Source organism: Mytilus galloprovincialis, chromosome 10 (genome assembly GCF_965363235.1).
Source record: "Mytilus galloprovincialis chromosome 10, xbMytGall1.hap1.1, whole genome shotgun sequence".
Taxonomy (NCBI): domain Eukaryota; kingdom Metazoa; phylum Mollusca; class Bivalvia; order Mytilida; family Mytilidae; genus Mytilus; species Mytilus galloprovincialis.
In genome coordinates, this window is record NC_134847.1 from 3,619,414 (window position 1) to 3,646,608 (window position 27,195).

At 31.5% G+C, this 27,195-nt stretch overlaps 1 protein-coding gene across 1 annotated transcript; it reads left to right on the top strand.

Annotated features, from left to right (window-relative positions):
- The first annotated feature begins 8,610 nt into the window (after positions 1–8,610).
- LOC143049667 (uncharacterized) lies at positions 8,611–12,513 on the top strand. The gene is made up of 3 exons (XM_076223311.1): positions 8,611–8,705; positions 9,874–10,253; positions 11,745–12,513. The coding sequence occupies exons 2-3, from the start codon at positions 9,874–9,876 to the stop codon at positions 12,502–12,504; spliced, it is 1,140 nt and encodes a 379-aa protein (XP_076079426.1). The 5' UTR covers positions 8,611–8,705; the 3' UTR covers positions 12,505–12,513.
- Positions 12,514–27,195: the final 14,682 nt, after the last annotated feature.

Consider the following 27,195-nt stretch of genomic DNA (forward strand, 5'->3'; position numbering starts at 1 on the left):
TAAATTTATGTATTATTGTCATTTTGCTTAGTTTCTTTTGTTACCCATTCTGACATGGGATTCGGACTTCTTTTAAACTGAATTTTACTGTGCGTATTGCTTTGTGTTTCATTATTCTACATAGACTAGTGATATAGGGAAGGTAGATATATCACAAAACATGTTTAAACCCACCGCATTTATGCGTCTGTCCCAAATCAGGATCCTATGGGCTTTGTAAGTCTTGTATGTTATTAAAATCTTGGTACATTTATATGTTTCGGAGTTTAGTTGGACGCCCATGTTCGCGGAACTAGTACACGTTTTTGTTTCAGGGTGTGGGATTTTCTCGCCGTCGGTTGAAGAGCTATTGGTGGGCTTGGGTTTTTATTTTCTCTCTGGTTTGTTTGTTGTCTCTTTGACACATTCCCTTTCCATTTTTAGATTTGATTCAGTGGTTAGAATAAGGTCAACTTATATATTTCGTGCTATGATTTTGGCAATTGTGTGATTTTTTTATGCCCCATTTATGGGAATTATGTTTTCTGGTATGTGCGTCCGTTCGTTTGTCCGTCAAGCCGTTCGTTCGTCCGTCTGTCTGCCAAGAATTAGTCCGGTTTAAGGGAGGTAATCCAATCTTATTGAAAAATTCCTTCCAAGAACAGATAACTCGGAGTATACATTGTTATCTCAACATCCCAGCGTGCATGGTTACATAACGAGGCCAGGCAATTAACACCTTGTAGTTTTTGTTTCTTATCTCAAATTTATGTTATAAACATGCAAAATAAATTTGCTTTCGGTTTTGACAAGTTTACTAGTAAAATGTAACAATTTACGTGTCATCTTATTCTACTTTAGATTTTAATTGTGTTTTTTTTTTACTCTAATACCTCCGATTTATTCATATTTCTATAGGAGGAATAGTGTTATGCTTTTTTTGTATATATGCTTTTGTTTGTTCTAATATCACTTATTTTAATGGTAATATTTGAAGGCCTGTTTTTGTTTCTTGTGTCTCTTTTGTCTTTTTCATAACTTGAATATTTTGTTAAGAGTTTGGAAACATTCTTTTTTGTTTTGGCTGTTTGTTACATGTTTATAAACTAAGTAATGTCTACAACCTTAAACAGAACAATATGTAATAAATAAGCATTTTATAGCAGCATGTGTTTTTGTTATGAATAATAGGTGATGTGTACGTCAATAAGTCCGCAAGCCAACTACAAAAATAACAAGTAGACATTTAAAAAGGGATAAATACCGTGGCAGTCCGGAACAATAGTCTATATAATGTAACGGGCACTTAATCGCCCAATATCAAAGTTTCTAATAAATTTAACTATAAAAGCAAGCAAAGATCTGCCATAAATGTCTGCCAAAAACGAAAACACTGACCAGCCGATGTTCGTGACTTCAAACATTTTAGAAAATAAGTGTGTTTACTCTAGTACGAGAATTTATTTCAAGACTATAATACTGCAATAAACAAGGGTAGCTTTATCAAGCAGTCTATTGTAATAAAATGGATTGAGCTAGTTTTCCAAATGATTCATATACGGTTTTTTCTTATATTGTACTGTTCACCACTGTCCCAGGTTAGGGAAGGGTGTGGCGCCCGTTAACATGTTAAACAACGCCACATTTTGTATGTATGTGCCTATCCTATGTCAGGATCCGGTATATATCAGTGGTAGTCGTTTGCTGCTGTGTTACATATTTTTTATATTGTACATGAATAAGCCCTTGGTTTTTTCGTTTAAATACATTTGTCGTTTCGGATTTTTTTTTTCGGATATGTTGTAGGGGTTTGGTCATTGTTGAAGGCCGTATATGGTGACTTTGCTAATATCTGTGACATTTAGTCTCTTGTAGAGAGTTGTCTCATTGGCAATCACAAAACATCTTTTCTATATATATCAACTATAGTAAAACTTCAATAACAATATATTTATAAACATATAAAACCATACTAATGACCAGAAATTTTCGTTTGGTGATAGTAAAAGACTATCTTGTGTTGTTTTTTTTTCTTTTTTTTTCGGTATGACAGTCTAAAGTCTAAAAACTAAGTCTATAAGCATAAAAGAACAATATCTAAAATACATTTTCAAACTTTAATAAACTTTACTACTCCGTGCCGTAAGCCTCCGAAGTTTGTGAATCAATATACAAACACTACAATGGCTGTAACAATAATCGGACAAACAGCTATATATATATATATATATACATTTACAAATTGATCAAACAGCAACGAAGAAAACTTTTTTTGTTTAAACCTACAAGAATTTAGTGACGTAAATGCTTTAAATGTTAAAACAAAAACAAAAATGGAAAGAAAGCACATTTTTTTTGTACATATATACAAGATAAACACCATTTGGAACACACACACATACACACTTCCATGACCAAACCCCCACCCTTGTAACGAAACATTGATTTCTTACCTAAATTTACTCAAAAGTGTTTTACATTTTTTTTTAATTATCTTGTAGATAACTTTCACTAAATCAATCAAAGATATGCCATAAATTTCAACCAAAAAGTGGTAATAACGAAAAGGAATAACACGCATTCAACCAATCTAAAGTTAAGTTTGTATTAAAATGTCTACTTTCTGCCGCCAACAGTTTCTTTTAAAAGAACTACGAGCTTTTCTTTCTTCCGCAGTTTTGTTTTTATGCCAAAAGCTAACAGTTTCTGTTTAATTTCTTCGACTGACAGGTCTTCAAAATCAACAACCTCGTCGGTTGATAAAGATGAGTTGACGGATTTACCGTTGGTATATGGAACTTTTCGTCTGCGGCTTGTATCTCTTTCGACACATTCTCCTTCTTTTGTGCTCGGGTAACACAGATGTGGTGTTCCCACCAGTCGTCATTCTTTTTCACATAATTCCTTCTTTCCCGTTCCATTTCGCTGCATAAGTTTTCTATTCGCTTTCTAACTTTAATCGTATCAATAGTGCAATCCATCTTATTAGTTTTCTTTTGATATATTGTTTTAATACTGTCATTAACTTTTTCGACCGCCTGACCGCTAAACTTTCGAATCACGTAAAATGGGATGTGATAGACGAGCGTATGTATATACGGAGTAATATTTTCAGGACGGTATCCATTCCGTTCCTTCCCGATTTCAATAAAGTCAGAAGCCCACTTTTTACACATATTGAAAACAAATTCTGGTGTTTTGAGTTCAACAGCGGGGGAGTTAATCAGTCGTAAAATGGAGGAAAAGTCATTCCATAGTTTCACCGTTTGATCGTGGGTATTGTTATGAATACAGAACATTAACTTTTCTGGTAAATTTTTCATAATTTTTTTCATATCATCTCCCCTGAAAGAAGTCCAATCTCTTTCGCACCTTCCAGATTTTGGTGTCCAAATGTTAAACGAAACCCCACATGATCTGATACTTTTGACTAAAGACTCTAGATAGCCAAGGTCAAATCTAATTATCACAGTATTGTGCTTCCCTCTAAGCCTCTGTTGTATAGCCAATTCAAAGTTACGAGCTGACAACGCAAGACGTGAATCGTCGATTTCTGGTGTATAGAAGGTATTTAACAAAACTTGGTTAAGATGAGCCTCTGGTTCCCACGAGCATTCGTAAACAGAGTAACCTTCCCATTTCACCATGTACATAAGCTCCTGTAAAAAAAGGGATGTGTGTCAAATATAAAAATTGATATGAATATTAGAATCGGCACATGTATCATACACAGTAATAAAGTATAACATATAATGTATGTTTCTTAGAAGAATTGTGAAAACAAGAGAAGTCGGGACATATGTATCTTATTTTAAAAGAACTTGTTCGGAACCAAAATTACTTTTTCGCATTTTCAATTATTCATACATCATCATCATACTTTATTTCCTCCTAAAGGAGATTGACAAAATGCATATAAATTATGTACAATTACAAAGTTTTGAAATTAGGTTATAGAATTAATGTCACTAAATATTTTGAATTCAAAAGTATTTACAGTCTACAGTATGTAAGATAGGAAAATCCTTCGTTAAGGACGTCTAAACAATGCTCTGGTGTTAAAAAGTCCAATAGAGCTTCTTCGTGATTGCCAAGCAGAAAACAGGACACGTACTCGTTTGATTTTGAAAGCAGTGTGTATAAGAAATTGTCACTAGTCATTTCTGATAATCTTTTATATAGCAAGTGTCTTTGTGTATTATATATACATATACATATTATAGTTCAATTAAAATACAAAATAATTTTTTTCAAAATAAGCGTTTTCTTATTCAATGACAACAATATGAAAAACAATGAATTGTGACTTTTTGTCCTGTGACTTTCTGTCCTAAATTCTTCACAGCTAAGGCAAGTTCTATAGTTAATCAATTCAAAATTATGTATAATCTTTTATATTCTTTATAGTTTTACATTTTAATGACTTGTCATGAGTAGTCCACTAGCTTTTTCTATTTAAAAAAAGAGGCAGAAGATCTTAAGCGGACATCTCAAGCTCTAGAGAAACAGACAAGTCATTGCAAAAAAAGATAATATATAGATATGCAAAAAAAAATAATTAATGAAAAATTCAGACCAAAGCAAAGCAGGAACATATATATTATAGATATACTGTTCCCAGAGCAAAGAAAAGGGGGGTCTATGCCATTAAGCGCCAATATGAAAAATTTGTCTGGACAAAAAAATCACAATTTGTCTTCATAAAAAAAATCCGTCATCATTGGAATAAACGAGACATCTGATATTATGCATTTCATTAAAAACAAAACTCTCATAGACGCAAATATTAGAAATGGGGTACTTACAAAATGTAATCAATGATATGTGGTTATCTCCTTATATATTAGTAGTATATGTACCATGCGGGAGTTTATCAAAGATCGTACTTTATGATAACGCGACAAGTGGACAATGCAAACAAACACGGCATCATGTGTAAATATATATACTTTGAAAAGAACCTCAAAATTGTTTGCAAATAATTTAACATTACGAAAAAGTGCTCCTATAAGATTGTTATTTGAAATATTGATGAAAATCAAATGCAAAAATCAGGTCATGTTTATAAATACGAAAGAGCGTATGGGTTAAATGTAGTTATCTATAAACATATGAATGCCACAACGAAATAAACAGGCGTATTCGTTCTGGGTGAAATTTTAAATAAGGATGAGACACCATTTTTTCTTCTTTTGTGGAGATAGATTATGTATACATGTATTTCATTCTCTCCATTTGAAAAACTATTCTTCTATCAACAAATTTGTAAGAAAAATATTTTTATTACTTTACAGATTTTTTTTTATATGAAGAATAAAAATCAAAGCATTAAAGTGTCAAAGCGTATAGATAAAAAAAAAAGGCTACTATTTTGTTATAATATGTGGATTCTTGAAATATTACACTAGACCCTTTTAAGCAAATATCTTTTAGAAGAGCTTTCATATTTGAAGCAGATGCTATATATATATATATATATGGTATAAACGGTAACAGATAATCTCTTGTTGATAAAACTGCTTGTCCACTATTTTAAACAAGTTCCGAGCTTAAGTTTGAATGTTTAATAAATAAATGGAAATTGTACGTCTTTATATAACCAGTAATGGAATGGTCAGTTCGTTTTAAACTAACTAACATAATTGTAAGTGGTTTTGAATTTCAAAGAGATGACACACTTCAACTTCATCCAATCTAAGCTTAAATGCCTACCTTTCTTTTCTCTAATTTTCTGGAAATAAGTCGTTCAACTCTGTATTCATTTGGTAAGATTTCTCTTTGTGGAACAATTCTCTCTTCTTTTATAAATATTTTCTGTTCAAAGCACAACTCTCTCCAATTGATTTCCTTTTTAGTACGTAATTGCATATGAAGCGTCATCGTTGATTTTCAGTTATAAAATGTAACATAACTTATAATACGATTAATCTTTTGCCGATATTTCAGATAATTGTCATTTTTATTATCATTTTCCTGTTCTGTACACATAATTTCTGACACTCTATCGGCTAAGTCGACCACCTACTCTTGTTTATTATGTCTACGTGTACCTGAAACTCTCTTTGGCATGTTTTAATTAACAAATCTAAACTTTATTGATGCGTGTGTGTGTATGTAATCTAATCATGGAGGAAACAATATTGCAAGATTATTTTTTTTTATTAAAACGACAGTATAAAACATTTGAAAATATTCGTTTAAATTTAAACATATTGCCTATTTCGCGTTTTATTTTATTCGAATGTAACAGGTATGTGCATTACTTGTGTATTGCAACGAGTCTTTTCCTCGCTAAAGACATACAATCAAGATTTTATGCAATGCTTGTTCAATCATTTCAGTTTATCAATACTTTTGAGGGGATGTCGTATTTGTTAATATATTTACATTGAAATATATAATTCAAATTATGTAACAATTACAATGTGTGTATTGAAATAAAATAATTAATAAAAAACGTTAAAGGAGAGTATAAATACGATAGCTCTCGCTATCTTATCAGGGGTCGGATGGGAAATATTCTGCATATGCCCAAATTAATATTTAAATTAGGTTGAGTTGCGACGGCGGTTTCCATTGGCTGCTGAAAGGATGCATGGTGCTTTCAAACTCCCATCATCCTATGCGCCTGTATGCTGCTTCCTTTAGCATCCATATTGCACATTTCTCACTACGAAAAAGAAAAAGCTATATTTTGTCAACATTTTGATAACATATCTGAATAGAAATTGAGAGTTTGTGTTGTATAATCTGTGATCATGTTATCAGTGCCGTATAACATCTTAATTCTTGTGTGTATCAGTTTACACATATCGTGACGTTTTTCTTAAAATTAGTTAAAATGTTCATATTTCTATTCAAGTTGGTAGCATGAAGAACATTTTTTTAAACTTTGAAACTTGTATCGAAAGATAGAGCAATCTTTCTTCTTTTATTTGATAACAAAGTCAATTTAGTGTTCATTGATTAAGTATTTTAAATTATTTTTTAAAGATGTGACCTTATTGGTAATAATTTACATTTATCATATACTTAGCATTGATATGATAGCTTTTGCATATGTGTAATGAGCGGAAGTGCACAAGCCATATCTTCCCACCCGGGCTGATAACCCATATCAGGTGCATCTCGTGCACAAAACCCATATCAGTGCCTCTCGTGCAAGTTACTTCCGGTGTTTCCGGTATCGGTTGTTTACTTTTCCATTGTGACGTCAGATATTTTTTATGACGACGTCAAAATTTACGGGAACTTTTGTGGGTAGTTTAGTACTTGCTAAAAAATGCCAATGACAATTATGAATCATTTTATAGTACAACAAACATGGAGACTCCGAGTAGTAATGATCATAAAACTCTTCCAAAATTTCAATGTTTCAAAATGCCTCTATAGGAAATGTTACTATTATTATATAAGGAGGTAGTGCTGCTGTTGTTGAACAATTATAGTATATTTCATTCATAATTTAACTTCTTTATAAAGTTTTTGACTGTTTTAGTTATTGCATTTATTCATTTGCCTTACATAAAACTATTGTCGGAAGTATATGATAAAGCGATTAATACATGGCCTTTTCCATATCAGCCTGGGTATCATCCCTCGACCCATATCAGCACCTCGACTCCGTCTCGGGCTGATATGGGGGTCTCGGGATGATACCAAGGCTGATATGGAAAAGGCCATGTATTAATCTCTATTTCACATATAAGAATTTACAACAAAGAAGTCTTTATGACTGTTACAAAACTAAAATTGGTATCAAGAAAGACAAATCCGAAAAATATAATAAAAATATCATCTAGTTGCTGAAATATTGATGAACACATATATAACAAAGTCAAAAGGATTTTATGAAAAGAAAAGGTTTAAATCGTCAATTTAAACATTTTCCCCCGTTTAATTCAACAGACCGATTTCATCGATAAAACCTCTGTCCCGTGACGCATGCGCATTACAGACCGGACTGATTCTTGACAATGTCAGATTAAGTTTTTGGTCTAGATGGTTTTTAATAAAGTTGAAGTCCGATCAACTTGAAACTTAGTACACATGCTCCTTATGATTTGAAATGATCTTTCTAATTTAATGACAAATTATAGTTTTTACCCCAATTTCACAGTCCACTGAACCAGAGACATGTGTATATATGTCTCTGACTGAACATAGAAAATGATAGTGCGATTGGGGCAGGGGCATCCGTGTACTTATGACACATTCTTGTTTTAAGATATTGTCATTCGAGGTTCACTATGGTGAAGGAAAGATGTGACCTAGGAAGACACTACAGTAACTGTTGATCACTGTTGAACTGTACTGCTCATTTGTCTTTCATAGAACACTCCGGCTTCATCCACCAATAAAACCTGACCGTCACGAAATAGCCTAAATGCGGTACTTTAAAGTGGCGTTAAAACACCAACAATCAAATCAAATCTTTCATAGAATTATAGCTCACTGTTAGGCGAGCTGATCCCATATATACAAGTGTTTAGTTCATTTTAAAAATGATTCATTTTTGTCTGAATTTATGAATTATAACATAACAAGTAAATTAATGTATTGATTATGTTATTAAACAAATAGTTAATCTGGATTATCTAAATCTTGTATTAACCGAAATATACAGAGGAATATTAGCAATCATGAAAAGGTTTCGTTTAAAATCGTTAGTTTTTAATCTCCCATGTTTTAAGTGGTACAAATGGATATGAAAGAAAAACACAGAGGTAATTTATTTCATTTCTCGATTTGTATTTTTTCAATTTTAATTGTTGTTGTTTAATTATTGACATTAATTTTTATAACAGATAAAATATTACACAAAATATGGACCAGCCATAGCGGAGATTTCAGGATTTTAAAACTTTTGAAAAAGGGATCGGTTGGTTACACCAAAAATTTTAGGGGAAATGGGCAGTAAAAAAAGATAATGTGTTACGTTCTTATTTTTGTAAATTGAATATTTATATTTCAAAATACAATGTACATCTATACACTTTGTTGAAATTTCAAAATCTATTAAAAAAACACTTGTTATGGAAATTTCAAAATAAAAATAATAAAAAGGCTTGGAATGATTGCCAATGGGACAACTATCCTCTAGATACCAAATGGCGTAGATTGGTTAATCTTTAACAATTAAGAAATGAAATTAAAAACTATATACTAGTATGTATATTTGTGACTTCAGCTCAAACACCAAAAGTTCGGTCAAATAAAGACACCCAATCATCTTCCCTCTCTCGACCGGATCCTGTAGCCTTGTATACCCCCATACTATAATCATTATTGTTTGTATATGGGACAAATTCGACCGCCTGTACCAATCTGAGCTAAGAATAGGCATAGGACCATACTTATAAATATTCTTTGTTGTCAACAAATTAAATCATTTACTTGTTCGTCGGTATATGTTTTGTTCTATGACCTAAAAATTAAAAGAACTATTTAAAAATTAATATTTGACAATCAAATTCTAAGTTTTTGTTTCAAAACATAAATACAGAATGTACAACTTTTGGATATCCGTAATATTTTTATCTAGGTCTTTGATGCGTCATATTTTATCTAGATCTTTGATGCGTCATATCATGTTTATCTAGATCTTTGATGCGTCATAGAAAACAAATCAATAAGAAAATATGACGAATCAAACTCTTAGTCAATTATTAAGTAAAGTTGTGTTGGTGGTTTTTTTTTTAGCAAACCTTTCGATTCTTTTAAAATTTCAAAATGTTCACACCACCTCTCATCTACATACAAGATACAGCCCGTATTACACACAGCTTCTACGTATTACTCGGTATACGCTTTCATGACTTCCCTGTGATCCGCGAAAAGTATGATCTGGTTTGGGAAAACAATAACTTTTTCAAAGGTTTGATTTTATTGTAGATGTCTGATGTTGGTAGCGTTGCTAGCATTTCCTCAACAAGGACTCAAGTGATAAATAGAAGAAATTCAGTAGACTCGCTTCCTGGTGTTGAGGCATACCTGAGGCGAAGGCGAGGCTCTACGAGTCAGATATTTGCTCCTAGCGATCTCAATGACCTCGAACAATATGTCAACAAGAAACGCCGAGCGTCTGTTGGGCTTATTCAACTTTCAGAAAAAGGGGATATTTTTCGCGAAAGTTCAAGTTTGAGTTTGGGCCGTCGTCAGTACTCTTCGTCTGGACCCTTATGGGAACAGGAAGTTGCACACGGACAGAAAGAAGACGATGTAACAACTATCAAAAAGACCAGGCGACGAAAGAGCAATGTTCAAGACAAAAAGTAAGTATGATAAATAAAAGTCTCAAATATTATACTTACTTCTGAAATCCCTGTTTTGCTTGTAGAAGTGTTCTCCTTGTTTTGGATTTCTAAAAAAACATACAAGCAATAGGGAGAAGCAGATTTTTCTTAGTAGAAAAAAAAGGGAAATGGGTTTCCACCCATGACACAAAACCAGTACAAGCACTTAAAAAAAGCAAAGAAACAGCGCTTTTATTTATCTAAAAGTCAACTCGAAGCAAACAATCTTTCACAACACTGCATTGTTCAGACGGTCCATATAATAGCATCGGCTTGTATCAGTTAAATGGTTTTCTGTACTGCTTTAAATACTCCTTTTACGACTATCATATGGTAGTCAAAATTGGTTATAATGATTTTTAAATGTTTTTATTAGTGTTTGAAAACTGTTTCATAATTACTTAAACTTAGTATAATGAATGCATGTCCTTTTTTAGTTATGATAATGCTGAAACCTTGCTTAACTCCATCGTTCTGTGATGAATTCAACAGTGTACACGACGAAATGACGAAAAAGATGCGACACCCAGTCTGATAGAAAATTAAATATTCAAATTTCAAAATATTCCTATAAATTCTATGTTTTCCACTACAAGTATTTCGATAATTTCAAAATAAATTTGTATGTAATAATGTCTGATAGATCCTTCGCCTATATCGTATGGGTTTAACGAAAACTTGACATATAACAGCCGTACTTCTAATTGGTCCTACAGAACATAATGACATAATACTTGACGCAAAGCTATTGAACTTTAATGAAAGAAAAAAGATTGAAAACAACCCGTTATATAATTTATACGTTTGAAGCTCTTTTCTTGACCAGATTTCATCAGGAAAGCTCAAAGCCAAATATTATAAAGCAAAGAATGCACATATAAGAACCGAAACAGTCGAGTGAACAAAAGGACCTTAAAAGTAATCTAATCAATATAAGGTCAACCAGAAACAGTCTATATAGTATTAGTATGTATAAAAAAAAAAGAAGGTGTGGTATGATTGCAAATGAGACAATTCTCCATAAGACACCAAATGACACAGAAATTAGCAACTATAGGTCACCGTACGGCCTTCAATGATAAGCTAAGACCATACCGCATAGACTGTCCCTTGGTCAACTTTCCCTGAGGGAGTTGAAACCTGAATAGTTTCTATATAATTTTAACTTGATTGAAATATATACGTAAGCGTTGGAGTCGTGCTGAAATCATAACTCTGAGTTTGATTTGAAGAACAACAATTAAAGCTCTGCACGTTTTGTTTTGTGTTTTTCATATGCATGTAGTAGTATATTTCGTAATTCAATTTTGGTATGTGTCGTTGCGCAAGTGCATGCACATCATATTTAACTGAAATTATAACAAAGTGAAAGAAGAGCGTCATACTAGAATAAGAGATATGAAGGTGATTTCTATGTCATAATGCTTTCAATTATTCCACCTTTAATGCTTCCAATTTCTGACATTTCAGATCTCTGTATTCAATCACTGGAGAAAATATTGCTGGAAAAGATATGCAGTTTTTGGACAAGCCTGCTATTGGTGAAAGTGCAACATCCAACAACAACATTGAGCAAAAGGTGGAAAGAGAATATATTCTCAAGGCACATCTCCGCGACAACAGTCATGCCAAGTTTGAAAATGCCATCATGAGACACTTTTATAAGGCCCCGGCACCAAAGGCACATCCGGGATATGGCATGCCACGCCCAGAAACAAGGGAGGCAAATCCGTTTAAATTGATGATGGCTGATCTTCAAAGAGACCCAAGTATTGTAAAGGTCAATTCGTACCCGTCCCTTTCAAACCCAAAGAAGTGCCAGATTGGTAATGATTTTTGCGAAGTTCTTGGACCTGCATCCTGCTCAACCTGCATTGAGACAACTAATAGATATATTGCAGACGAACTTCAGAGAATAATGTTTCCAAAAATAGACATGAACAGAGTAAGACTGGTAAAGCCAAAGCTCGCTAGGGTCATGAAACATGGACATATGTTTCAAGTTAGAAAGAAAAAAATGGGCGATCTCGATTACCCCGAGGAACTGGTGACATCGCTAAGACGACAAGAAACTCAAATTAGTCATTTAACTAAAAGTGCTGTGAATCCGTTTAGTCGTTCAAGTTCTAGACCTAAAAGAAGTTCTCATACAAATCGAAAAACAATATCACGTGATTTGCCAAATATAAATGAGGATCGTTCAAAATTGAAACCATTGGAATTAAAATGATTCTTGTGACCACATGGTTGATTCTGTTCCTTAAAAGCTAAAACTAAAGTAGGAATTGATCGAACTTTGAGAACACCTGTGTTAAGGTAGCACAATACAAAGATTTTTTTACTTCCAATCACTAACCTTTGAAATGCTGTAACTTTCTTATGAATGCATAGAAAATAATAAAAGAGGTATTATAGATAGATAAAAGATTAATCTTTTAAATGAATGCAATATTTTTATTATGCAATCATTATGTAATCAATTATTATGTAATTAGTGGCAAAATCTGGGTACGTTCACTTGAATGAATTTAGCTCTATCATCTCTTTAACTATACAGAAAATTTTAACGGAATCTTAATCAACACATCATGGGCTTCAAAAGGGTGTCTCAGATTGTCTCTATGGTGTTCCATTCTCTCATAAATCTCTAATTAGTGTAAACATCCTAACCACATAAAAGAAGATAATGTTCAATTAGGTGTAAAATTTGTTCTATACATTCTATCTGAAATCTGAGACACTCTTTTGTAGATAATGGCCATAGGAACAACATATAATAAAATCAACCCTCTGCAGAAGCTAATTTCATTTGAAAATGGAAATTTGGTGAAAAATATTTTAGACACAGTTAACATTATAATTGGTTACATAATTGTTGCATAATACTAACATTGCATTTATTTGAAAGAATAATCTGTTAGCTATCCAAAACTACCAATTTTATAAATTTTCAAGCATTATTAAGAAAGTTACAGCATTTTATAACTTGGGAGTTGGAGTTATAAAATCTTTGTATTGTGCTACCTTAAATAGTTGCAGATCCAGAAATTTTCAGGGGGTGTGGGGCACTGAATGTCAAAGAGGGGACCAACTTTTGTCGATCGTGCTTCAGTGATTTCCTAAATAATCGACATAATTTTCCTCATATAAATCCGCCTTTGCTCAATTTAAGTATTTTTCCGAACATATGTTAAGTGTTGTTAAAAACCATGTTCAATCAACCATTTTTTACATTTGAAAATGCCTGTACCAAGTCAGGAATATGACAGTGGTTGTCCATTCGTTTGATGAGTTTTGTCATTTGATGTTGCCATGTTATTAGGGACTTTCCGATAGAATTTTCCTCGGAGTTCAGTATTTTTGTTTTTTTACTTTTTATTAATAATCATTCGTTTTCTTATCTATGCATTGTGTCCGCTTTGGTGCTCTCTTTTCTTTTATCAACTTATAAATAATATGTTATTTCTCTTCTTGTATATATTTTTTTGGGGGGAAATGACATAAACAGTTAAAGAATAATACAGAAATAAAGGATCCCGATTATTATCTTCATCCATTACTCTTTTCTGCATATTTGTTTCACCTATAGTCAATGATGTGCTTCAGTGATTCTTTCGATACTACCAAATGGCTATATACGTGAACATTACTTTTATACTGAACATATTTCCTCCTCGTACTTTTCTGACAAGTTAAATTCCAAAAGTTAAAAAGTTAAAACAGAGAAGGAAGATGAAAAGGGGGACCGGAAAGGGGGGGGGGGTAAAAATCAGCATACTAGTATTTGAATGTAAATATACTCCATTCTGCTTTTAAAATCGATACCAAAAGGGTTTAGTAAATTTCAATTAAAAACAAATTTCATACAAATAAAAGGCTTGGGTTTGTAAAACCTGTTTTTAACTAAGTGTAAATAGTATCATATATTGTCTGTGGGAGCGTCAATGAATTCGTACATCATCTAGGTATTCTGTTGTCATCTATTAACTACTGCATGCTAACATGCAAGTGTTTTTTACTGGTTTATACAAGGGTAAAACATGTATCTGCGGGCATCAATTTTATAATGTATCAAAACTGAAAGCATTGATTACATGTACATGAATTGAGCAGTACAACTGAAAACAGCACACACCAACACAAAAATTCCTCCTACAAATATAGACAAACAAATGATAGAATTAATTGTGTTTTTTTCCTTCAATTTTTTTTAGATTAATAACGTGCATTTCATGTTCCTTTCAACTCGATTGCCAATATTGAATTTTCGACTCTTTACACTGCACTTCCACGCAATTGTATCAAACGAATTTTCGTATTTACTAAAATGGTCGTTTGAAAAATCTTATTGCGGCACATTTATTTGCAACTCAAATGAAGCCTTTTCTGTATAATAAACAGATTAATATGACTAATATATTAACTGGAGATGATTAAGGCTGTTGATAATCCGTGTCTAGACTTTTGGTTTTGTGTTTTCTTTTGTGAAATCCAGTGGTTCATGTATAGCATACCATAAAATTAATTTTGTTTTTCTTCTATTGTTTTGATCATCAATCCGGTTATTTTTTCTCGTATGAGTTGAGTTACATTTTGTTATGTCAGAGCCTATTAAAACTCACTGTAGGGTATAGATAAACTCATCATAGATACCAGGACTAAAATTAGTATATACGCCAGACGCGCGTTTCATCTCCAAAAGACTCATCAGTGACGCTCGAATCCAAAAAGTTAAAAAGGCCAAATAAAGTACAAAGTTGAAGAGCATAAGTTGCGTTCATTGCTAAAGTCCGTGGTATAGTGATCTATAATTACTTTCATCTACATCATTTGGTATCTGGTCCACAGTTATCTAATTTGCAATCTGACTACAACTTATTCTCATAAAGAAGGATAAACAACGATGTTACCCTTTCATTTGAGCAACAACAACAATAATAAAAATACAACGAAAGGATGAACCAATCAATTAAAAATCAACTCTACAGAACATGTGGTGTACTTACGTAATTGAATAACAAATTCAATGAGAGGTTAGGAAAAGCCTTTTCAAAAAAGTAAAATCACAAAAATACTGAACTCCGACGAAAATTCAATCGGAAAGTCCCTAATCACATGGCAAAATCAAATGACAAAACACATCAAACGAATGGACAACAACTGTCATATTCCTGACTTGGTTCAGGCATTTTCAAATGTCGAAAAAGGTGGATTGAACCTGGTTTTATAGCGCTAAACCAAGACGACCTAATGAAGTAAATAATGTTAATTTCTTTCAGAAACTGCTCCAACAAAGTTATTAGGAGGACAGATTAAAATTGACACTCCGTAAATTTTATGGAAACCATCACGAATCGGTGGATCCATACGATGTGTCTTTGACCAAACTAGCTAAGGACATTTTTACCACATGGTAGATTGTGGTTTGTCATTATGTCCTCTAATATTTTAATTACCAAACGTGACTTATTCCCGATTGTGACTGTTTTGCTGAGTGTGAATTCGCATTACTATAAGACGTGTTACGGTACTTGTCTATCCCAAAGTCATGTATTTAGTTTGAATGTTTAATGTTATATTTGTAATTCTCATCGGATTTTGTCAAATGTGTTGACGTCTTTTCTATTATATTTATGTGTTATGGTAAAGAAAATTAATCACCGCATTCATTTATTAGATTTGATTTTGTTCAACGTAATCAGTACGATATTTTACGTTTGAAGTTAGATTCAAAACAAACCGGACATAGCTTTATAATATAGTTAATTGCTACCTTAGTTTGCTATTAATAAGTATTGAAATGTGCATTGTTATTAAATGCAATATCAGTATTTAGTTCAAATATAACCTTAAATCAATCCTAATTCTATCTTATTCATTCAAATGTGACGCCATTTTTCATTTTTTGATGATCTGTTTTACAAATTCAAATGACGTCATTTTTTTTCTTCATTTTTTTGTCATTTTTTACAATTTCAAATATGACATCACTTGGTGTTGAGGTTTAAACTTATTCGGATGTGTCTACATTTTGTGTTGCAAATGTCTGGTTATGTAATGTATTTCATTTGTTTCCTGTAATTAGTTAATACTTCAGTTTTATCATGTACATCTTTTGTATAGTAATTTTATAAATTTACTGTTTGCAAAGTATAAATTATTCCAAATAATAGGGATGTTCTGGTAACTAACAGAAAATCCTGGCCGTTTTTGGCACAACTTTTTTGATCTTTTGGTCCTCGGTGCTTTTCGACTTTGAGCTTGTTTCGGCTTTCAAACTTTTGTATCTGGGCGTCACTAGTAGATCTTGTGTGGACAAAATGCACTTCTGGCGTATTAAAATTCTGAACTTTTTACCTTTTGTTGGCTGTTGTTCGTGTGTTTCTTTGTCAATTGTGTTCTCAAATTTATTTATATTGTAGTCCTGTGGTGTTGAATTGTCATTTTAATGTTATATTTCACATGGCTATAAAAGAGGGAGGTTTGGCATGCCACAAAACCAGGTTCAATCCAACATTTTTTTCTTTCCAAATGTCCTGTACCAAGTCAGGAATATGGCCATTGTTATATTATAGTTCGTTTCTGTGTGTGTTACATTTTAACGTTGCGTCGTTTGTTTTCTCTTATTTTTGAGTGTAAATTCACATTGTGATAAGACGTGTCACCGTACTTGTCTATCCCAAATTCATGTATTTGGTTTTGATGTTATATTTGTTATTCTCGTGGGATTTTGTCTGATGCTTGGTCCGTTTCTGTGTGTGTTACATGGTAGTGTTGTGTCGTTGTTCTCCTCTTATATTTAATTCGTTTCCCTCAGTTTTAGTTTGTTACCCCGATTTTGTTTTTTGTCCATGGATTTATGAGTTTGGACAGCGGTATACTATTGTTGCCTTTATTTATCTTAAAGATAATTTGTATTTTCATATGTATTTGAAGCTGTTAATACTGAGCCTATACATATCATTTTAGAAAGGCAAAAAACATTAAGTACTAAGGAATATACATTTTATTTTGTTCTAATTCGTTCAAAATAGTATCTTGTATAATTCATAAAATTACATTCTTTCAAGTTTAACTATTGTATATTTCATTGTATATACATGAATGTATTTTTGCCTTAAACAAGCTAAAAAATATGCAAAATAAACACACATATCAAAATTGTTTTACCACAAATCACATTCACCGTTAATGACTTACATTTCAAATATCTAACGGTTTTACAGAAAAAAAACTAAACATACCACATTTTTTTAATATCTATTTACTTTCAAAAAATCTGAGGGTTTTTTTCAATTCTCAAATAAATATTTTTCTAATATAATGTTAATATTGAACAACAATGATTGCTTTTAATCTTCTTTAAAAATATTAGCTCTTCTCTTAGGATAAATTTGACAAAACTATAAACACTTGGTTTTGATTTCGATATTCTTTCATTAGTTTGATGTATTCAATTTTTTTTTTTATTTTTTTTTTATTTTTATAGTTTTTACAAAACAAATTACATTGAAAACCTGTTGGTTACCTTCTGCTGTTGTTTGCTCTATGGTCGGGTTATTGTCTTTTTGACACATTCCCCATTTCCATTCTCAATTTTATATTGTATTGATGCATGAAGATATAAAATTATTTACAAAAATACAGTCACTTATATCAGATATAAATACACATACATTTATATTCAATATGTTAAAAAAACAAATGTGTATTGATGCATGAAGATATAAAATATGTACAAAATAAATACAGTCACTTATATCAGATATAAATAAAATACATTTATATTCAATATGTCAAAAAAAATCCGAACAACAATGAAGCATACAAATAACAAACAATAGTTCATACTGATATATATAGTTAATTCATTGTATCTAGAAAACATTGGGAATAGTACTTGTCATACGCAATTTTTAAATCTTTTCAGAGACGAAAACTATTTAGCACATGAGAATTTATCAAGCAAAAATATTTCATGTTTTTCTATTTATATTTATAAACAGTGATTTTAACTCAAATTATTTAGTCATTTTTGAAAAACTTTTACTTTTTTGTAAGTTTATCTGTGATAATTAATATTTTTTCCATTGTTTTTTTTCTTATTTTTAAAGCTCAGTATGATGATAAGTTAATCTTTTTAATTTTTTTTTAGATTTTTAGAATTTGAATTTTTGAACATTTAGACTACAATGACTTGTTTAATGAAGTCTTTTAACTTTTTGATTTTAGAAATGTTTGTACATAAGTGTCTCATAAGTCTACATAAGGCTGAATATTTGGTCTATTATTTTGTGTTGTTTATGAAATTGTGTACATATATATGTCTGATCAAATATGTGACACTATAATAAAATAAATAATTATTATTTTATTATTAGTAGTACTGGTTTGTAGCAATAATGAACCATGATGTTAGTTTTATTTACACAGTTTATTTTTTCTTTTGAAGTACATGATTTGAATGACTGGTACATGCTACACAAGCAGCGGCAAATATGGAATAGATATAGGAAGATGTGGTATGAGTGCCAATGAGACAACTCTCCATCCAAGTCACAATTCATAAAAGTAAACCCTTACAGGTCAAGGTACGGTATACAATGCGCATTAAGTTACTCACATGTAAATGAAAATTAAAATATACCTTACATTATACTAGAACAATGTGGAGGTTCACATGGGTAATAGGAACACATAACTTCACACATAGACGCAGTAATTTGACTGAATAAAAACAACGGTTCAGGATATCAAGCCCAATTCATCCAATATGAGATGAGAACACTAAAATATGACTACTAATACTTGTTCGAACAGGGCCTTTTTACCTCTTACAATTAAGGGTCTTACTAGAATTTAAAGATGGAATGAATTACTGTTATATGTTTGAACAGGGACTTTCTATAACGTATAGAAAGTAGGAACTTTCTATAAAGTATAGAAAGTCCGTGGTTTGAAGTTAAACAAATGAACAATTTATCTTAAAATATTTCAAGGAAGCTCTGCATGGCAGGAAATTGCTAACATTAATTTGAAGGGAAGCAACTCGTGTTACCGTATACATTGACTTCTTGAATAATTTGTTTTAAACTTTAGAAATCAAAATCGTGTATTATGGATAACTGCGAATATAACATAAGTATAAATTGTATATTTTATATAGTGGTCCCAACATACCAGCTTTTGGTGGAAAGCATAACGACAAAAAACCCCACATTTTTAAAAGATTTTTCGAATCCAGTAACTATATACAAATTTGTGGATGAATGATATTAGTTAACAATGCAGTTTGATCACATATAGTTTTAAAATAACTAAAAAGAAGTCAAAACACAACAGCTTATTATTAACATAAATCATAATATAGACAATAACTGTTTCCTCAACTATCTGTTATACCGTTTTAAAAAAAGTTAAGCATTTCATATTGAGAAACAAATATACTTCTTAGCATAAATTAATGTTCTAAAGAATAAAAAGAAAAATGTTTTAATGTTTTAATTTTTACTTGATAACTCGATTATAAAATTTATTTCAGCAACTTTATTTGGAAATTTATGATTTTGAAATTTTCTAATCTGATTATTTGTTGCTGAACCTTTTTTACTCCGTATATGCCAGTATGTGGAAGCTACACAAATGTTTAAACTCGGTTTCTCTATGTTAAATATGGCAGAAAAAACATTAATTGAAATAAAAAAAACTAACACGTACACATGTTACAAATAAACAAAGGTCAATAAAAAATCTATTACACAAAATAAAATCTTATAACCTATGAACACATGATGAACACGAATTACTAATTAAATTTATTTTCAATATGTATATATGTCATATGCCTAAATCTATAGCCAGTCATCTTTGATTCCAAAAACCATAAAAACAACCAAATGTTTGAAAAATGGTCAACATATCAATATCAGTGATACTCCTGATTAAATTATGTGGTCTTAACATTTATGCTGTTTTGCCACGGTCATGACAAAAGTCATTTTTGTAACACAGACTTTACTTTTGTTACGTAATTTGAAAATTGGGCGACAAAAGTCAATTTTGTATGCAAATTAGTTTAGTTTGAATTCTGTGAACTAATTTGCATACCCAATCGACTTTATTGAGACAAAATTGACAAAATTGACAAAATTGACATTTGTGAGACACAATCGACTTCTCATTTTCATAATCCAATGATAAATTTTACCTTGAGATGGCGTCCATACTTGATATGAGATAGTTTATTTGTTTTTTAATAGCATAAACTCAGCATAGCATAATTCAAATCTTTACAGGGTTTGTGAAATTCTCTTATCCTGTACTTCTAGCTAAATCTTTTGTTAAAATCTGTTAAACGATCAAATATATCTGAGACTTTTAGAAAGGCAGCCAATTTGTTAATCTAATGAAGGAGTTACATTTTTTCTGTATATATATATATGCGGTTCTGTTTCTGAAGTTCAAAGTAAAAATTTTTTTTTTCAAAAACTTTGTATAAACTTTCAAACCAAATATACTTTTTTTTTGGCTTTAAAATGAGTAATGGTTTGTTAATCTCATATTAACATTAATAAAACATATTAAACATAAGTAAGTATAAGACATAACGATTAAATTTTAGAAGAATTTAATAAAATTAATAGGGAAAACCATAGAGAAAAAAAACTCAACATAAATAAACATTTTGAAGTTTGACATCTAATGGATAACAGGAGCCGTTTTCACACAAAAATAAATTACGTCTAAGAGTGATCGTAAGTCATGAACGATTCAGTATACTTACGATCGATCTTAATCGTACTTTTTTTTTTGTGAAACCGACTCCAGAACCTTGCAAATGATGTCTTTGATATTACACATTCACATATAGTTTATCGACATATAATTGTTTTCAATATTAAAATAAATATAAATCAATTTTCATTTTTTTTTATATATATGCAATATCTAAGTTAGAAAAACTTAAGCTCGGTATCATCGTTACTCGTCAGAAAATCTCATAACAACCCTTCTTTTCACTGCCATTATTACATTTAAGTGTGTTCAATTCGTACGTCTTTTTTAATCTACATCACTGTTAACAAAGCTTTTGAATTTTTGAAATACTTAGGCTTTTCTACCTCAGGAATAGATTACCTTAGCTGTATTTGGCACATCTTACAACTATGATGAGTTTATATTCAAAGATAATATAATCTCTTTTTAATTTTGTCATTAAATATTTACAGTCCCCAATTAAAAATGTACAGTATAAAACAAACTATATAAATCAAATAATTACATAATAATTACACGAAGAGATTAAACATACAAAGAAATGGTTTTTTGTTTATTTCTATGTAGCAATATTTTCCACACGATGTTAAAGCAAAATGCCTTGAGTGTGTAAGTAAAGGTAATATCTTTGGTTAGCTTGCTTGCAAACTGAACCGTGAAGTCATTATAAGGTCAGGTGTACTACCCTCCTTTAAAAAAGAGAGATGAAAGATACCAGAGGGACAGTCAAACTCATAAATCGAAAATAAACTGACAACGCCATGGCTAAAAATGAAAAGGACAAACAGACAAACAATAGTACACATGACACAACATAGAAAACTAAACAATAAGCAACACAAACCCCACAAGAGTAGACTAATCCGACAGATAACCAATCTGTCTGTATATAGGACTATACTACAATACTTTAAATCTAACCATCCTTCTTTTGAAATCAAACACTATACAACGATAAAGTTTAACATTTTGATTATTTTCTTCATATCTTGTTTTGTCAAAAATATTTGAAATTAATGTATTTACTCAATACATTAATACTGTGCTTTAAAGATGAATGAAATTGGGTAAGTCTTAAAAAGTTTAAAATGAAATACTATTAAAATAAATTTTAAAAGGGACTTGATGGTTATTAGTAAGTTATCGGAACACTAGTTTAGTAAAATAGACTTTTATTTTCGTTTGGAATATTTCCTAATTATTGACAAAACTTTTGGCCAATCATGTTCTTCAGCTTTCTTCTTAAGTCGGTCTTGCTCAAATTTAGCATCGCAGTTTTCTTGCAATAACTTGTAAACTATATTCTCGTGCATATGATTTTGACTAGCTGCGTCAATGGCCATCTGGATATCAAACTTTTCAGGTTTAACTTTTTGAAATAGTAACTCCACAATGTCTTCCTCACCACTTCGGCTTGCCTCGGTCAAAGCCGATTTCATATCAAACGCTGTATGGTCTATTTCATCCAATAAAAATTCAGTTATCTCTTCCCAGCCATGAGTACATACCACGATAAACGCTTCTGCTATGTCGAGTTGAGTATGATCGACCTTACTAAAAATAATTTTGACAACATCAACCTCCCCTTGTATACATGCGTTTAGCAAAGAATCCTTCATAACAATTTCTGTATGGTCAGTGTCTTGTAAAATCATTTCAACAACTTCAGTCCAACCAAATCCGCACGCGTGAGGCATGACGTTTGTAAACAAACAAAGTTGATTTTTGAATTGGCTAATCAGAAATTTAGCTACTTCTTTATTTACAGGGTTGGAGCATAACCCGGGTAATATACTTTCAATATCACATATATCTTTCCCAAAATTTGTAAACATACATTCTACAATATACAAGTGTCCATTCATACATGCTTCTGTTAATGCTGAACATACGTTATACTGACTTAAATGTGCATCTTTCAACAAATCTTTAACAACACAAAGCCATCCATGCTTTGAAGCCTCATTCAGCACATTGCCTGTATCAAGCAGGTTGACATCAACATTTTCCAAGATCCATTGTGCTGTTTCAATTCGACTGTAGGAACAAGCATCATTCATAGCTGTTCTCATGTCGAGCTTACTATGCTCAATGTTTTCCCACATCCACTTGGCAACAGTCAGCAACCCATTCCCACAGCATTCATTCATTAAGGTTTCGGTATCTAATGACTTGACATCAATGTTTGATAACGCCCACTCGACAAGTTCCTTGTGACCATTAACGCATGCAATATTTATTGCAGGTCTCATCTCGAAAGAATGATCGTGTGCATTTTCCCATATCCACTGTAAAATGTCTGTCCAACCATTACGGCATATTTCTTTTATTGTATTGTTCATATCAAATAGTGATAGCGAATATTTCTTCAAGACCCACATAACTAATGATCGTTTTTCTAATGTAATCCGCTTGTTATATTCACTATCATTTTCAGTGATTTGGGATTTGATATTCAACACTGAATATAAAGCTTGATTAATATCTACTAAGTTCCCTTCATCAGTTTCAAGTAACCATTTAACCAGAGTCATATTTCCGATTGCGCTTGCTTCGACAATAATGGTATTCATATTCACTAAAGAGCGATCCGAATGATTCAGAAGTGTTATTATTACGTCCGTAACATTGATTCTATTGACAAAAGTTTCTGTTATTGACGCTTGAATATCGAACTGTGATTGGTCAACATTTTTTAGAAGCCATTCCACAATAAATGTCTTGCCACTAAGACATGCGTTAATCAATGCTGACTTCATGTCACACAAATGTTGTTTATCAGTTTTACTCCACAACCATCGAGTTACAGCAATATTTCCGTATCTGCATGCATTATTCATTGAACATTTAATGTCAAACATATTTTCACCAAATCTTTGATATAAAAGTTTAACCGTTTCATCATTTGGCCCGCGGCATGCTTTTAACATAGCAGTTTGTATATTTAACTGCGACTGGTCCACATGATCAAGTATCCATATGACTAATTTAAGTTTTCCAACTATACAAGCTTCATTGAAGGCTACTTTCATATTCAATGATATTTTGTTTACGTTATTGCAAAGATACTTAACAATAAAAAGATCATGACGTTTAATTGCTTCAGTCATTACTAAGTTCATATCCAACATTTCATGATCTACTTTGTCAAGTATACACTTGACTATATATGTGTTCCCTGCTTCATAGGCTTGAATGATGGCACTGTTTATATCTAAAAGTTTGTGATCCACTTTGTCAAGTATAAACTTAACTACATCGAAACGATCCAATATACTGGCTACATTCAGAACTATCTTCATATCTAACCGTTTCCAGTCTACATTTTCAACTATCATTTTAAATATACGTACTATTTGCTCATTTCTGTAGATTCTGTTTCTGTGACAGTTTTCATATATCTTTCTTATGACGTCCTCGAAGTCTATAAGGTTATGATCTACTTTGTTAAGTAAACACTTTACTGTATCTAAACTCCCACATTCACAGGCAATATTCATAACTGTCTCCATATCTAACTGTTTCCAATCTACATTTTCAACTATAACTTTGAATACTAACAATATATACTCTTTTCTGTAGTTATTACAGTATTGATAAATTTCATCCAGGACGATCTTGAAATCTATTAAGTTTTGATCCACTTTATCAAGCAAATACTTTAATGTATCTGTGTTCCCTGCTTCCAATGCGTTATGTATGGCACTGTTCATATCTAATAGTGAGTGATCTACTTTGTCCAGTATACACTTTACTGTATCTAAACTCTTACATTTACAGGCAATATTCATAACTGTCTTCATATCTAACTGTTTCCAATCTACATTTTCAACTATAACTTCAAATACTAACAATATACTATGTCCATATCTGTAGTTGTTACAGTATTTATAAAATTCATCCAGGACGATCTTGAAATCTATTAAGTTTTGATCCACTTTATCAAGCAAATACTTTAATGTATCTGTTTTCCTTGTTTTCAATGCGTTATGTATGGCACTGTTCATATCTAATAGTGAGTGATCTACTTTGTCCAGTATACACTTTAATATATCTAAGCTTTCAAATTGACAGGCAACATTCATAACTATCTTCATATCTAACTGTTTCCAATCTACATTTTCAACTATAACTTTGAATACTAACAATATATACTCATTTGTGTATTTGTTGTTGTTACTGTATTTATAAAATTCACCAAGGACGTCCTTGAAATCTGTTAGGTTATGATCCACTGTATCAAGCAAATACTTTACTGTGTCTGTGTTCCCTGCTTTCAATGCGTTATGTATGGCCCTGTTCATATCTAACAGTTTATGATCTACTTTCTCAAGTATACACTTTACTGTATCTAAACTCCCACATTCACAGGCAATATTCATAACTGTCTTCATATCTAACTGTTTCCAATCTACATTTTCAACTATAACTTTGAATACTAACAATATATACTCTTTTCTGTAGTTGTTACAGTATTTATAAAATTCATCCAGGACGATCTTGAAATCTATTAAGTTTTGATCCACTTTATCAAGCAAATACTTTAATGTATCTGTGTTCCCTGCTTTCAATGCGTTATGTATGGCACTGTTCATATCTAATAGTGAGTGATCTACTTTGTCCAGTATACACTTTACTGTATCTAAACTCTTACATTTACAGGCAACATTTATAACTATATTCATATCTAACTGTTTCCAATCTACATTTTCAACTATAACTTTGAAAACTAACAATATATTCTCATTTGTGTATCTGTTGTTACTGTATTTATTAAATTCATCCAGGACGATCTTGAAATCTATAAGGTAATGATCAACTTTATCAAGCAAATATTTTACTGTATCTGTGTTCCCTGCTTCCAATGCGTTATGTATGGCACTGTTCATATCTAATAGTGAGTGATCTACTTTGTCCAGTATACAATTTACTGTATCTAAACTCTTACATTTACAGGCAATATTCATAACTATCTTCATATCTAACTGTTTCCAATCTACATTTTCAATTATAACTTTGAATACTAACAATATATACTCATTTGTGTATATGTTGTTACTGTATTTATAAACTTCATCCAAGACGTCCTTGAAATCTATTAGGTTATGATCCACTTTATCAAGCAAATACTTTACTGTATCTGTGTTCCATGCTTTCAATGCGTTATGTAAGGCACTGTTCATATCTAATAGTGAGTGATCTACTTTGTCCAGTATACACTTTACTGTATCTAAACTCTTACATTTACAGGCAATATTCATAACTATCTTCATATCTAACATGTCTAACTGTTTCCAATCTACATTTTCAATTATAACTTTGAATACTAACAATATATACTCATTTGTGTATCTGTTGTTACTGTATTTATAAAATTCACTCAGGACGTCCTTGAAATCTATTAGGTTATGATCCACTTTATCAAGCAAATACTTTACTGTATCTGTGTTCCATGCTTTCAATGCGTTATGTATGGCACTGTTCATATCTACTAGTGAGTGATCTACTTTGTCCAGTATATATTTTACTGTATCTAAACTCTTACATTTACAGGCAATATTCATAACTGTCTTTGTATCTAACCGTTTCCAATCGACGTTTTCAACTATAACTTTAAATACACGTACCCCACCCTCATTTGTGTAGTCACAGTATTTGTATAATTCATTTAGGACGTCCTTGAAATCTATAAGGTTATGATCCACTTTGTCAAGTAAATACTTTACTCTATCTGTTTTCCCTGCATCACAGAATTTAATGATGACACTGTTCATATCTAAAAGTGTGTGATCTACTTTGTCAAGCATGCACATCAATATATCTGTGTTCCCTGCTACACATGCTTCACTTATGGCACTGTTCATATCTAAACATGTGTGATCTACTTTGTCAAGTATGTACTTTACTATATCTGTTTTCCCTGCATCACAGACTTTAATGATGACACTGTTCATATCTAAAAGTGTGTGATCTACTTTGTCAAGCATGCACATCAATATATCTGTGTTCCCTGCTTCACATGCTTCACTTATGGCACTGTTCATATCTAAACCTGTGTGATCTACTTTGTCAAGTATGTACATTACTATATCTAAACTATCAAACATACAGGCCAAAGTCATAACTGCCTTCATATTTAACCCTT

Coding starts and splice junctions, on each gene's coding strand:
- LOC143049667 (XM_076223311.1), top strand. CDS start 9,874: ATGTCTGATGTTGGTAGCGTTGCTAGCATTTCCTCAACAAGGACTCAA. Junction 10,254..11,744: donor AGCAATGTTCAAGACAAAAA/GTAAGTATGATA, acceptor CTGACATTTCAG/ATCTCTGTATTCAATCACTG.